This window comes from Eucyclogobius newberryi, unplaced genomic scaffold, assembly GCF_026437365.1.
Source record: "Eucyclogobius newberryi isolate DKJ021-1_F unplaced genomic scaffold, fEucNew1.0.hap1 SCAF_9, whole genome shotgun sequence".
In the NCBI taxonomy this organism is placed as follows: domain Eukaryota; kingdom Metazoa; phylum Chordata; class Actinopteri; order Gobiiformes; family Gobiidae; genus Eucyclogobius; species Eucyclogobius newberryi.
Window position 1 is genome coordinate 25,981,213 of NW_027316532.1, and position 15,642 is coordinate 25,996,854.

General features: G+C 42.8%; 3 protein-coding genes across 3 annotated transcripts in view; 2 read left to right on the forward strand and 1 right to left on the reverse strand.

Moving 5' to 3' along the window:
- The window catches only part of psmg4 (proteasome (prosome, macropain) assembly chaperone 4), a 238,259-nt gene that overhangs the window by 110,279 nt on the left and 112,338 nt on the right, over positions 1-15,642 (reverse strand). The gene's annotated exons all lie outside the window — the stretch shown is intronic.
- On the forward strand, positions 2,923-4,140 carry foxq1b (forkhead box Q1b). The gene has a single exon (XM_072439114.1). It carries the CDS (start codon positions 3,018-3,020, stop codon positions 3,861-3,863), a length of 846 nt encoding a protein of 281 aa, XP_072295215.1. The 5' UTR covers positions 2,923-3,017; the 3' UTR covers positions 3,864-4,140.
- foxf2b (forkhead box F2b) lies at positions 8,731-12,456 on the forward strand. The gene is made up of 2 exons (XM_072439020.1): positions 8,731-9,863; positions 11,904-12,456. The coding sequence occupies exons 1-2, from the start codon at positions 8,927-8,929 to the stop codon at positions 12,074-12,076; spliced, it is 1,110 nt and encodes a 369-aa protein (XP_072295121.1). The 5' UTR covers positions 8,731-8,926; the 3' UTR covers positions 12,077-12,456.

Genomic DNA, 15,642 nt, shown 5'->3' on the forward strand with positions numbered 1-15,642 from the left:
ACACACACACACACACACACTGCATACACTTTTTTTGTTTACACAGAGCCCTGAGAGCCGGGCACCCTTCACTCACTAAGAAAGAAAGGCAAAACACAGATGAGATGCCGGTAAGAAGTCATCCGCAGACATGCAAGACCAGGGCTCGCGTGTGAGCAGCACAGACCACTGCGGAGGTGTGGTTATTTTTGGAGCAGTTAAGGATTCACCCATATTCGCATGACTCAAATTCCACTCGTGTCAGCACTTAAAAGAGATCTCAACCAGGCTTACAGCGAAATCTTCACAGGTACGGGGAACAAACAGCAGCAGATTAGAGAAGACGCTCAATAATAGGTTACATAAGCCAATCTCGCAAACTCGCCAACCTCGCATTTAAAACTATGACAATAATGTTCCACAGAACCTGAAGCTTCTCAAATAGCACAAAGTATTTATAGTGGATGTGATCTAAATATCTTTTGAGTGACAATGTGCGTCACTCAATGGATTGCTGTGGGAAATTGACTTTTTGTTGATTTCAAATTGTGGGGAAGTAAAGCTGAACAGGTGTGCTGCCATTCACAGTGGCACAGGTGCGCAGGGCCCACTTTGGCAACGGAGCTGAAATCAAATACAGGCCAATCGCAAAATGCACGGTGGAAAAAGCAGCCACAGCCAAGAAAATGGGAAAAATCCTCATTGTGTACTTGTACAAGTGTCGTGGTGTTGTGGTAATAATACTGCTGCAGTTCTCAGCTCGCAGCAGTCGGCCTCCTGAGTTTTGAACAAAAGCCTTTGCTCCTGCTGCGAACATACGACTTTGTAAAGTTGCAGTTTCATTCATGAGAGTTTGATGACCTTTGAATACAATGTACCGGTAGATGTTTTGTTTTTTTTGTATAATATTCTACAGTTACACCAGTGTTTACCAAAATGCACTTTTGTCCCACTTATTATTTCTCTTTGGCTCAAGGTTGTTATAGTTTATTGGGTTGCATGTTAAACTTCTTTTGAAATGTGATTGTTTTAACTGCTTAACTACTGCCCTTTACACTGCATGCTATTTTGTATTATTCAGTGTTTTGTGTTGCGTTTTGTGTTTTACTGACAATGACAATAAAAAAAAAAAATCTGATTCTGATGTATAGCACTTTGAGCAGCCGTGGATGTTTTAAATGTGTTCTACAAATAAACTTGACTTACAGTGTCACAGGCGTTAGTTACAGAGTTACAGGTAATGCATCTATTCAACATGGCACATGCTCTATCTCTATTCAAAAGATTCTCAAGAAATTAGGGCAGGTGTTTTTGTCCAGCAAATTGTACTTATGTATTTTCTCTTAATGATGTTTCTTACTGAGTAAATACCTAGTTTTAAAGTTAACCATTTTGTTTCACCATCACAGTGTTTAATGTGCTAAAACTCAGGTTGACAGGCTCCACGACAATGAGATAATTATATTTCAGTCTCAGACACATTCTCCAGATTTGTTCTAATGACTCATCTTTGCACTTTAGTTTGTGCATGCAACAGGTACAAACACATAATTAACCCATTTAGCCTTGAAATCCTGACACTTTCTCACATGTACGCTGAATCATTCCAGTACAAGTCTGGTCTCTAATCAGCACAAGGTGATAATTAAGCGATAACAGTTTGGTGACAAATACAACTACTTGGGATGCCAAACACACTTTTATGTTGTGTCCTAGTGTGAGAAAAGGACTGTGTACTTTTTAGTCAAAGGGACAGTACCTGCAGTGACAATTTGATTATTAGCCTGTATTGGACCATGTCCAAACGATTTAAAAAGCATGTTTACAACAGAAGATTAATTATTGTTTACGTAAATAAATATTCATACCAAAAGATTGTCTACTAGCAATGTATATTTTTCTAAAGATACATTGCATTACTCATTCACTCCAGCCCTGGTGGTGGTATAAGCTACTGGCGCCACAGCTGCCCTGGGACTGACGGAAGTGAAGCTGCCAATCTCCACCATCAGCCTCCATCCAACCACAACTTTTAGGCAAGGAAGGTAAAAAGTCTTGCCCAAGAACACCACCACCACCACCACAACAACAACAACAACAACAACAACATGCACTCATCGAAGCAAAGATCAGCATTTGTACCTAATTAAATGGAAAAAGAGGTTACTGTAACAGCATCTGGGACTACGGATGAAAAATAGCCTTTTGGCCAATTCTGGCATATTTACAGAAATGTGTATTAATATGCACTGTCCCTGAAATAACTAAATAAATAAATGTCTGCCCATGAGCAGATTTCCATGGGGCAAAATAGTCCCTTTGTCAGTGTCCATTACCTGCTGAGAAGGTATGAGAAGGGCGCGTGCACAGTGCGCGTGCGCAGGTGCAATAGTCCCTTTTGAACTAACATCGACCTCACGCTTCAGGACATTTCTTGTCCTGAAGGTTCATTTGTGCTGTTGTTGTTCCTCGACGCTTGTGTTGTTACTTCCTCGTTCCATCTTATCAAAATCAAGATGCCACTTCAAAAGGGGAATGCGGCATTTATAACATTACACACAAGCTCCATGCGCAACAGTCCAATTTTCAGTTTGAAAAAATAATTTGGTTTGAAAAGAAGGGCTTATTCATAGGCCTATTATTTATTAGAAATTATTTTAGAAATTGAAGTTGTTTATTGTGGTTTGGATCTGAGAGTTATGACAGTGCCTTGGAAATGCTTTCATGTCAAATAAAAGCGTGAAAAGAATAGAGACAAACACCAGCTCATACCTGCCCTCTCTCGCCTCACTGTTTTTTTCCTCTGAAGTTGCGTGTCATGGTAGCTCCAAAAGTAAACATATACTACTATCACTCATTGCCGCAATGGATTCACGTGGAAGCCCCGCCCCTGAGAGTGGGCCGACCCCAGTGAGGCGTTATATTATGGCGAAGCGCGTGTCTCGAGAGACAGACGCACACTGAAGCTCGCGGTGCACATTCTCCTGGGACACCTGTTCATCTGCTGCAGGAAATCCCATCCCTGTCATTTGAGGGAAATGAAGCTTGAAGTTTTCTCCGCTCACCACTTTGCACACAAGCCGCTGGAGATGCCTCTGGATGTGGAGGGAAGAGTGCCGTCTCCACTGTCCGGAGATGAACTGGGGTCAGACGGGGACTGCGTCGCCAACAGCCCGGCACCTGTCATCATTCAAGGTGGAGATGTTGGCAAGGGAAAGCCCTACACGAGACGACCAAAGCCTCCTTACTCTTACATCGCCCTGATCGCCATGGCCATCAGGGACTCCGGCAGCGGCCGCCTCACTCTGGCTGAAATCAATGACTTTCTGATGAAGAAGTTTCCCTTCTTCCGCGGCAGCTACACGGGCTGGAGAAACTCCGTGCGCCACAACCTGTCCCTCAATGACTGCTTCCTCAAAGTGCTGCGAGACCCGTCCAGACCCTGGGGGAAAGACAACTACTGGATGCTCAACCCACACAGCGAATACACTTTTGCAGACGGCGTGTTCAGACGCAGGAGGAAGCGCATCGCCAAGAGGCCAAACAAAGAGCAGGACTCTCCAGACAGGACCGACGAGGAGTCGAAGCGCATCCTCCTCCCGGGCGCGGAGCAGGAGGACCGGGTGAAGTTCTCCAGCTCCTTCGCTATTGACAGCATCCTCAGCACACCCTTTACGCGCAGGGAGGAGACAGATGCTGGGAATTACGGGGCACGGCTTTATTGGCCCCCAGGAGCCCCTCACGTCCTGCCATGCGCTCTGAACTTTAACTACCTGTCAGAACCGTTTTTTGAGCCGGGACATACACATATCCATCACTCAGCAGCAGTCCCGGGGATGCCCAGCAAGACGCGGAGCTTCCACATAGACTCTCTGCTCTCGTGACTGTGCTGACCCACAATGCACTGGGCGTTACAATTCTTTGTACATGAGTCTTGGGTTCATTGTTAATTTCTGTTATTTGAAAACTTTATTCGTCTATTTATATTTGCGTGTTTTGTATGACCTGCTGTATGTGTAAATTGTAAAAGAAAATAAATATTGACTGAGCCACGAAAACGTCACGTGGCGTAAATGCATGGACAAAGTCTGTCTACTCTTGAAAGTAAATGTTTCATGCATGCATGTTATTTTTATAAATAAAGTGAAATGGGCAAAAATGTGCTCTGGGTGTTTGTGATTCCACATAAAACAAAGAGACAGGGGTGGCAGGTGCATGACACCTGCAGGAAATGTACAGCACAGCGCGCAGACGTGAAGGATTTAACATCAAATAAGAGCAATTTCATTGTTGCAACGTTGTTGGAAATTAAAAGGTTCAGGAATAACAAGAGAATATAAATATGAAAAAAATCAAGACAGGAAAATAGACTGAAATCAAACTAGATAATTAGAAACACTTTGAATAAAGTTAAGAAACAAAAATAAAGAGCAACGGCAAAACACCACATGTGTCTTAGGCTGGCTTTGAACAGAACAAACTCAAACTATTTTGATATTTCATAATTCAACAATAAAAAATATTGTAGGAAAAGGGCCTTTTTTAGACGAGGGACGATAGGTTATTCATGTGATTCATAATGTGGTCACGTTTAATTATAATTACAATAAGCCTAATCACAACAACAATAAAAACGACATAAATTATTGTTATGATTATTATTATTATCATTATTACTACTGTTGTTGTTGTTGTTGTTATTATTGTGATGATGATGATGATCATTATTATATTTTTATTATTATCATTATTATTATCATTAATAAACTATATCAGTTCAGATGTTGAAATCATTTCATCCTCCACCTTAATGTCTCATAACGTTTATCATAACTATAGATAAAGGCCCGTTTAGTTAGTCAACCCTTGGTCTTTGAAGTTTTAAGGAAGAAAGTGACTTTGGTTACTTTGTTTGCATCTTTGACTGGGTGAAACCTGCGGTGAAGATTTGTGACACGGATTAATCAAACTGAATATTTTGAATATTTTATTTACAAGATATTTTGTGAATTTTGAATCAACACATTAGATGAAAATGAACCCAAATGTCTTGCAACTTAAATTTCCTGGACGGGTCAGATCTGCACCATGTTCATATCCAACAGCGCAGTGATGGACCGAGAGGCTGTGGATGCTGCAGAGACGCCACAGGTGACAGGTGAGAGGTGTTTTACCAGGGACAATGCTGCAACCTGCAGGTGAAAGACCGGAACAGCACACCTGTCAATGAAGCAGGCACGTGGCCTTAAAGCGCTCTCATCAGGGCACGCCTCCTGCAGGGGCTTTACAGACGAGCTCTGAGCGCATCACCGCCACCGAGAAGGAGCCGGAGCTTTCTCACTCTAGTGCTGCTCTGTCCCATGCTCTGCTCTGTCCCATACACTGCTCTGTCCCATGCTCTGTCCCATGCTCTGCTCTGTCCCATACACTGCTCTGTCCCATACACTGCTCTGTCACATGCTCTGCTCTGTCCCATGCTCTGTCCCATGCTCTGTCCCATGCTCTGCTCTGTCCCATACACTGCTCTGTCCCATGCTCTGCTCTGTCCCATACACTGCTCTGTCCCATGCTCTGTCCCATGCTCTGCTCTGTCCCATACACTGCTCTGTCCCATGCTCTGTCCCATACACTGCTTTGTCCCATGCTCTGTCCCATGCTCTGCTCTGTCCCATACACTGCTCTGTCCCATGCTCTGCTCTGTCCCATGCTCTGCTCTGTCCCATGCTCTGTCCCATGCTCTGCTCTGTCCCATACACTGCTCTGTCCCATGCTCTGTCCCATGCTCTGCTCTGTCCCATGCTCTGCTCTGTCCCATGCTCTGCTCTGTCCCATGCTCTGTCCCATGCTCTGCTCTGTCCCATACACTGCTCTGTCCCATGCTCTGTCCCATACACTGCTTTGTCCCATGCTCTGTCCCATGCTCTGCTCTGTCCCATACACTGCTCTGTCCCATACACTGCTCTGTCCCATGCTCTGCTCTGTCCCATGCTCTGTCCCATGCTCTGCTCTGTCCTATGCTCTGCTCTGCTCTGTCCCATGCTCTGTCCCATGCTCTGCTCTGTCCCATGCACTGCTCTGTCCCATGCTCTGCTCTGTCCCATGCTCTGCTCTGCACTGTCCTGCTCTGCTCTGTCCCATGCTCTGCTCTCTGCTCTGGACAGCCTACCACACTCTCACGTCTTTGTGTCCCTGTCCCGTACACAGGAAACTGCAGTGCCTGTGTTTACTAGCATCGGTAAAGAATAAAGATCCTGCACTAAAATATATTTTTATTAGTCATTGTGTTGTTATTTTCAAATATATTTTAATCACATAGAAGAAACTTGCCTAACATAGAACAACAACATAGAAGAAGAAATTGCCTAAATTGATAAACGTAAAGAATAGCTTGTGCCTTTAAAAAACTGGGACGGAATAGTCGCGGTGCAAATTGGTCCGACTGAGAGCAGAAAATACGCAGTCTTTATAGGCCTGTCACTGCGCCTCCTCTGCGCCTCCTCTGCGCCTCCTCTGCGCCTCCTCTGCGCCTCCTCTGCGCCTCCTCTGCGCCTCCTCTGCCTCTCGCCGCGGCACAATCCTCCGAGGCGCAGAGCAGTGAAGTCCAAGTGATTTCTAAATGTAGACCTATAGTTCGTAAAAAGCACAGCGTCTTCAAAGCTCCTCCAGAACAAAGATTCGGGTGTGCGCCAGAGCTGAGACCTCGGCATCCTGATCTCCGCGGGGGTGCAGCGTTTTGATGTCGCAGGAAATTTGTCGGCCGGTCAGGTCCCGCACGGTGGACCGGTCAGAGAGTGTCCTGGGAAAAGGATTTGATCTGCGCCTCCTTTGTTGTGCGTAATGTGCTGTATTGTTTTGACAAACCAGGCTGGAGGTGAATCACAGCAGAACCAGAACGCACTTTGAAAAGAACATAGAATTTTGCTTTAAAAAATGTTTATTCAAAATTAGTAAACAGTCTTCATTTTCAGTAAACCGGTGGCCAAAGCACGAAATAAATCTATACACACAGAAAAGTCCAAAACGATTTAACAGGACACCAAGCTGTCAGACATGCTTTCAAAATAAAGCAAAACAAGGCACATATTTTAGCCCAATGTTTGTTTTATATTTGGGGTGTTATTTTAAATGAGCATAATTTTAAGTTAATATGACACCGTAAAATATAGGCCTGCAGGCAATCTGATTTTATTCGGCCATGAGTGTGTGAGAGGTCACGAATATAAATATACGGATATAAAATTAAATACAAATATTTGAAACAACGTACAACTCGGTTACGTTAATTAATTTACTACTTGAATACAAAATTAACTTCAATCTGATATCTTGAGATTGTATAATATAAATATAATATAAATAAAAATGTATTCAAATGAATTAATGTTAGTGTTTGTTGGCCAATAAGACCGTCAAACGCACATTGTTTGTCACTTGTTTATTTAACAAAAATGTGATCATTGTAATTACAAAGAAATAATGAACGAGGAGGAGTCTATTGTGCACAATCATTGAATCTAAAGTGCTTTGGTCAGAAAAGGTGGCCTCAGATCTCCCAGAAGTCCTCTGGTTGTCGCGCTCGCAGGATGTTGATATTACCTTTATGGGATCTTGAACTCCATCATGTCGGACAAATGTGTGTGTGATGTCTCCATAGGGGGAGGAAACTGTCGACGCCCGTTCGCCTAATTTCGCTTTTCTCTCTCTAATGAACGCAGGGGCCCATGGGAAGCCTCGTGGCCCGGGGCGGTAAGCTGACACTGGCGCGCTGTGTGTGGTATCCAGGGCCGGGCTTGATGGAAAAAGCCTGCTTCCACTCATGTCAAAGTCATTTACTCAGTGCAATGAGTGCTAACCCCCCTTTTACGCACGCACGGTAAAGACCACCACAGCCCACGACGAGGCAGCACCTCACAGTCAATCTCTCTCCAACAGAAAAGACCCCCATTCCCTGGACAGTTTGTTTGTGTTACTCTCTTGGGAAATCACGAGACCAGGTTTCATACTGTGCATTTTTATTCTCGCTACACGTTTCTCCAACGTTTGGAGGCCAGTCCCATTTGAAGTTAAAATCCTTTCTGTTTAGTGTTTGACTTAAATATCCCATTGCCAAACGTGTGACTGAGGAGCTCATTTTTCAGCTCTCTGCTGGCGTGTGGCACTGTTGATTTGGATGTCTGGGGGAGCAGTGATCGATGGCTTAATTGCGTGTAGTCCGAACTTGGAGCGAGAAAAGGGGTAAAGAAGGGGTGGGATGTTGAAGGAAGAGAGAAACCAGGGGGTTTCGGAGCTGGTGGGAAGTTAGGAATGGTGAGAAATTATGGTTAAATGTGATAGGAATAGGAATGACCAGAATATAACAGAAATACTCATTTCACTCTTCAAATTTCTGATTTTTAAACATTTTCAGAAATAGACAAATACGAGTGTTGGTGTTATCTAATTATTATTATTCAAATAATCTGTATGTGTGATGTAAAATGATTGAGTTATGTTCATCATAATTGTGTGACGTCTGGGATTGGTTCCACTTGTCCATGAGTGGGGCTTAAAGATGACTATCAAACAGGGCCATCTGAGGCAATATCAAACTTGTTATCATGAAAACGGTACCGCAGTGACATCTGGGAGTCCAGCTGAAACCCAGAGTCTCCAGTGGATAACCCACTCCCCTTTTGCTCCCTTCCTCTTCCTCTGTGTCAGAGCGTAGCCGTTGTGCGTCAACACAGAGCTGTGCGTAACGGAGGAGTCGTGCGTAACTGGAGACACATTTCACTCCATTTTGCGCTGTGAGGACCACTGGCGGTGCATCACTCTCTGTGCTGACTGGACTGACCAAGAAGGATACTGGACTCAGTCCACGACTCTTCCATCAATTTATTACCATCAGCATCCGTTCTTTTTGCTTCACCATTTTCTGTGCATTACGCCTCAGTGCGTCAGCGCTGTCATGACCACGGAGACCCCTCAACAGCAGCTGGATCCTCCTCTTAGATCGAGCCCGTCCACAGGAGTGTTGCACCCTGCCATGCTGAGTCCACAAGCCGCTTCAGAGAGTCCCTCCGTGGTCAAGGGGAAAAAGTCCAGCTCAGGGCTGCGGCGGCCCGAAAAGCCCCCTTACTCCTACATTGCGCTCATCGTCATGGCGATCCAGAGCTCTCCAAGCAAGAGGCTAACACTCAGTGAGATATATCAGTTCCTCCAGGCTCGGTTCCCATTTTTTCGCGGCTCGTACCAGGGCTGGAAAAATTCCGTGCGTCACAACTTATCTCTGAACGAGTGTTTTATCAAGCTGCCGAAAGGCCTGGGCCGCCCAGGTAAGGGCCACTACTGGACCATCGATCCAGGCAGTGAATTCATGTTTGAGGAGGGCTCGTTTCGGCGCAGACCACGGGGATTCAGGAGGAAGTGCCAGGCTCTAAAGCCCATGTACCGCATGATGAATGGGATAGGGTTCGGGACATCCATTCTGCCTCAGAGCTTTGACTTCCAGCCGCAGACCAGCCTCTGCCCCAGTAACAGCTACGGCCTGGACATGATGAACAGCTCAATGAGCGGTGGATACGACCACCACGTGGCCCACATGTCACCCAGCACCGGTTCCACGTATATGGCGAGTTGTCCAGTGCCGCCCAGTGGTGACTACGGCGCAGACAGTAGCAGTAGCCCGGTACCTTCTTCCCCGGCCATGGCCAGTGCACTGGACGGGCACTCACCTTACACAAGCTCCTCTGCGCACTGGGCATCAGCCAGCGGCTCATACATAAAGCAACAGCCTTTGGCCTCCAGCAGCCCAGCATCCACAGCACTGCACTCAGGGATGTCCCCTTATTCTCTGGAGCAGAGCTACCTGCATCAGAACCGGGACAGCCACAGCGACATCTCAGGTACGTCAGGTGCGTCAGGTACAGACGAAGCACCATCGAAAACAACTGATGGCAATATGGAAATGGAGGGAAATAAATTCTTACCTATGTTTATGTTCCGACAAGCAGGAGAAATAAATAAATAAATTATTATAATTATTATTAGCAGTAATATTATAATTATTATTAGTATTATTAGTAGTATTATTATGATATTACTAATAATACATACGTACATACATGCATACATACAACATACATACAACATACATACATACATACGTTTACAATATGTTTACACATAATGTATAATGTGTACACGTAATGTGTGAAATTAAACACGTGACGTGGCTGCTAAATGGCTGGTCATTGTAGCTTAGGCCTTTTAGGTCAAAGTATTATATTCATGTAGAGACAAAAAGTTTTATGTTCATTAACTCAATTACAATTTGAACAGAGAACATTAATCAAATACATAATCCAAATGGGGATAGATTAGGGAGTCTGTAGGCCTAAATAGCTTCAGAAGAAGAACGTATAAAATATGAAAGCAAAAGGTAGATTGTGGAATAAGCGCACTTTGGAATGTAACATCTTCTTGTGTGTACATTTAAAATATATATATTTAATTACTTGCACAACTTGCCAACTATTCCTCGCTTTATATTGTGTGGATGTGTTTATGTGCCAAAGAATTAAATCTCACTAAAGAGATAGTTAATATCTGTAAAAATAGTCAACCAATCCATGTCCAAATATGCATATTACTCAACATTAGAATTCCAAATCATACACGGAGCTTAATTAACCGGTCACGACGCCGAGCAGCCCATGTAGTCGCAGCGTCTCTCTAAAACGTCCATTTAACTAAAGACAACAAAGTGGGATTTAGTGAAGTCAGGGGATTTCTCCGGGGCGAGTAAAGCATGCTGGATCCCTGGAAAGGTCCCAGAGGTTAACTAAACAAAGGCTGTGCAGGTCGGACCACACCGACGCGAGCCCAAACCGCTGTGTATCAGTGAGCGCGCCTTATTAAACTTTACGCAGCGTTCAACACCAAAATGCGCGCGCGTGTGTGTGCGTGGAGAGTGGCCATAAACAGCACAGCCAGTGTCAGTCTGTGTCAGTGAGTGTGGCTCCTGTGTCCTGTGTGAGAAGACGCAGGACGCGGAGAATAAAAGCTGTCTTCATCCTGGAAAACACATCTGGAGCCCGCATGAGCATCACCCTGCGCTTCTCAGGTTATAGGCCTACTACAGACGTGTCTTTCAGATCGGTGCAGCTGATCTGCTGGTGCAAAACAAGCCTTTCAAACATAGGGTGAAATTAGTCTATTATGGGATATCAACTATAACTTCTATTACAACAAAAACCCGACTAATCGTAATTATTCACATTTTTCTGCAAATAGTCGCATGTGCAAAACAGTGTGCGCTGTTTCATGGAATATTCTCAATTGAACAAAGTAGTTGATCTTATGCTTGAGTCGCGCGCTAACTCACTGTGTCACCTTAAAACTGTCCCGTTTATTATGAAATGGAAAAATCTGCACATGCCCACGATATTGAAATGTGTAATGCCTCCCGGTGGTTTCAATCATCAAGGCAAATGTTTTTTTAACGTTGTTAAAAGCTGTTACTTAAAACTTCTGTCGAGCTGACATAATTAAATGTTCTTTTACGACCAAATATTAAGGTAAACAACACAATTAGTTCGTGTGGTCCAAGTCGTCTGGTTCACGCGATAGGCCAAATAAAAGGTGGATTAATAAGTATGTGCCAATTATAGGTTAAACTCATGCATCGACAGATGAGGTGCTTAAATAAGTGAGTGGTAGAGATAATAAGGAGGAGCAATGCGGAGTTACACGCATATTTAGCTTTTATAAGACTAATTATGAACAAGAATAATAAGCCACCAGATAGACAGCCAGCCTACACAGGCCTATTTATCTCACCTAAATTTACACGTGCACAGGGCAACTGAAAAAGCCCACTTTGGTCCAATAGTTCAGGTTCTGTTAGTGGTTCGTGGCTAATGCAGTCTTCTGGTTTCTTGCAGTGGGCATCCCTCGTTACCAGAGCCATTCCTCTGTGTGCGACAGGAAGGACTTTGTGTTGAACTTTAACGGCATCTCTTCTTTTCATCCATCTGCATCGAGCTCATACTACCACCACCACCACCACCACCACCCCCAGAGCGTGTGCCAGGACGTCAAACCGTGCGTCATGTGAGCGCGCGCACTGTTGGACTAGAAGACACATGTCCACGGGCCGCAGTGTGACTGTGACCTGAGGACACACTCCTGGCATGTCGTAGGCATGTTTATGAAGGACCTTGTGCCTTTGCGCCAGAACACCTTTACTGAACTGTGCAAGAAAATGAACCTCCCGGGGCCTTTCAGAAACCACTTTGCCTTTTCCAACAAGCCTTAAAGACACTTTTACTGTGTTTGCTTTTTAACGAATTATATTCTTTGTATTGTTGTCTATTTCTGTATAATAACACACGCGACGCTTTGAACGTGAACGGCATCAAACTTTGCACTTAGTGTATAACCATTTGGCAATTGTTGCCCTGTAAACGGTTTCAATAAAAACCGATAATATTTTTAGGTCCTGTTTTTCCCGTGTATTTGCATGTCAACATTAAAAGGATATAGTTTGTAGTAACGTTGTAGAACATTTTATGAGTGCTTTTCTAGTGTAGGTAAAGTAAATCTCGTTTAGGCAACTGAATCATTTAAAACCATTAATTCTGTTCACTTTATTCTATCATAAACTGTGTCGGGTAGAAGACCCCCGAAAATATGATAACTTTACATCTTCAAAATTAAAAAAAAAAAACATATTTGATTTGAATCCGCTGATTCGTGAACAGAAGAACACTCTTACAAGAACTGATTTTATGTGCAATAATTTTCCCCTCAATGTTTTAGGCTAATAAATTATAGCTAACTCTAATCAAATAATAGACAAGGAATATAAAATAAAAGGGATACAAGTAGCTTCGTTTTTGTGTAGGTTGTTTTCATGTTTTTTGCTTGTTTAATTATGCAGCATTATAAATTATTCTACTACTATTCTTTCTTTTACTATTTTCAGTTGAAAAATGTTTTGGCATCAAATTCAATTCTGAATTGAATCAAAAACCTCAGCAACAGGATCAAGTTGCCCCTAATTTCAACAACAAATACAAATGTGTTTTCCACATCACGGTGGAATAGAATAGAAACATTTTCTACATTGCAGAGGTGCCGCTAATTGATAGTATTTTTCATTTAAAAAAATAAAAATTCTGATACAGGCCTATTTGCTTTATGACACAATTAATTTGTATTTATTTTTTCAACTGGGCGCCATGTTTCTATTTTATTACTTCTACATTAGTCACTTCAAAAGAATATATGTCGGGTTGAGCGATACAGACATATTAATTATATGAATTATATTAGATGAATCTCCATATTGTTTTGTAGAATCTCGATATTGATATTCAAACAATATTAGATCAATCCAATAGAAATGTCTCCAACATATTAGTTGAGACTATCAGAAAAAGAACAGTTTTCATCTTTATTTGAATCAGCTATTTTTCAAATTCCTGTTCAAATTCTGCATAATCTTCAAAACAACATTCACAATATTATCTAAAATGTTATATATTGTCCACCCCTAAGAATATATGATTAAAGAACTCTTTCCTGTGCTAATCCTTCTGTTTTAATACAGATGTTTTTTGTTTTTCTAAAGGATCTTTTTGGTGCAGCGGTGTGATTATGTGAGTTTAGGCTTCTAGACCCGAACAATTGAAATACTATAGTAAAAAGTACAGTTGTATCTAACACGCCCCTTACTTTTGCATGGACATAATTCTTTGCATGCAGTGTATTCAGTCCGGCCTGTGTGGACATTAGCCAGAGGTCACATCACTGGATATGTCCTGCAAAGAAGAGTCAAGCAACAACAACAAGAGGGGGGGGGGACAGAGACACGTCAGGGGGACCGTGGAGCCTGTGCTGTCCACGTCACACACACTCAGACAAAGCAGACACTCCACTTGTTTGGGTTTATGTTGCAGATGGTCTAAATAACAGGCTTTCCGATAAAATGAACCATCCCCAAACCTTCAAACACATAAAGAATACAAAGAACCAAACCTCTAAGACATCTAAGACGCGCCACTTTGTGAGATTCCGTTCTTTCCCCCAAAGTTAACCTCACGAACGAGCTCTTCGTTACATGATTTGACAATTTTACAGACCAGTGGCAGACAAAACGCAGTCAGAACCAAATAGAAAAACCCTTTGTTCTCCATATTCGTAAACAAATGCAACCCTAATTTATGCGGCATATAATTTTGCAGAAATCGTCCTGGTCTCACTGAAGTGGCCTAAAGCTTTGATCCCGTTTTGGTTCATACAAGCTGCACATGGGAGGCACATTGTGATACACAGAGTGGTGAGAAAAGACCACACGTCAAGAGGAAAAATGTCCTTGGACAAGACTCAAAGGTGCTGGTTCTGATTGCGTCCATCCAAAAGGAGAGAGGAGACACCCAGAGCTTCAGGAGTCTCGCCGGGAGTGGAGGAGTGAAAAGCGGGACTGCGGCGCCCTCTAGTGTCGCAGAATGGAACGGTCCTGGCTGGTTCTGTCCGAGAGGAAGCAGAGGCCAAACAGAGCCATCATGAGACGCTGTCATATGGTGTAGATAGTGGAAAAGCTTCAGATTTCTGGGGTTAAAGACATGATGCAGCTTTTCTTGTGGGAGGTCTGGTTACGTCTCTCCGTAAGGTTTTTATTGTTTTTCCAGGTTCATGGTGCTAAACTTATTTATCTTGCATTTATTAATATACAATAGGGCTTCCAAAAATATCGAAAGTCGGATACTAATTTATACTAAAATGAGTATTGAAACTAGATTCTCCTTTGAGCAAAAATCCACCACCAACAACAACAACATTTGGCCTTTTCTGGACAGTTTTAGAATGATCTTGAGTTTTATCAGAAATGGAAACATACTCAAATATATATGATTTTGTATTGAAAACTGCATTTCATTGTGATATCTTCTGCACTACATGTGTCATTTCAACTGTATGTTTGTGTACATAGCACGCCTATTTTTTTTTATTCTATTCTTATTTTTCATCTTATAGCTTAGTGTTGTTTTTATCCCACATCCGATTTAAATTGTTTCTCTTTTTGTCTTATATAGGTTGTTTTATCATGATGTTGAACCAAATCACCAAAACAAGTCCCTATGTTTGCGAATTCTGTGGCAATAAAACTTTTCTTATTCTCATATCAAAATCAGTATCGAGTATCAAGCTTTAGTATCGAAATTAACTTTTAAATTGTAGTATCATGACAGCAATAATACAAAGGTTTTATTGCTGAAATACCTTGAATTGTGTTCTTCTTGCAGCTCCTTGTAACGTGGGTGGTTTGCTCGTCTCCAGGGATTTGTTCCACACTGTGAACAATAGAGCAATAACATCTCCGTGGACGTTACACAGTTCACCTTTCATGTATCACAGGGAGAATTGATCAATGGGCTTAATTTACTTTAAAGTGGCTGACATGTTTTATCTGTTGAGTTTCTCCAGCGGGCTGTCCAGGCCCTCACGGGAAAAAAGAAAAGAATAATTTTGGCCATTTCCGATTTATCTTATTTCAATTACGCATAACTAATACTTCCTTATTAACACAATCCTTGTTGAATGGAACTTCTGACCCCTTGTGGCTGGGGTTAGTACACGTCAGTCCTAAAGGGCCGGTTCTGGGCCTATAAATGAAAT

Excerpts from the sequence above, each read along its gene's own strand:
- foxf2b (XM_072439020.1), top strand. The coding sequence starts at position 8,927 with ATGACCACGGAGACCCCTCAACAGCAGCTGGATCCTCCTCTTAGATCG. Across the intron at positions 9,864-11,903 it reads CAGCCACAGCGACATCTCAG|TGGGCATCCCTCGTTACCAG; the intron begins GTACGTCAGGTG and ends GGTTTCTTGCAG.
- foxq1b (XM_072439114.1), top strand. The coding sequence starts at position 3,018 with ATGAAGCTTGAAGTTTTCTCCGCTCACCACTTTGCACACAAGCCGCTG.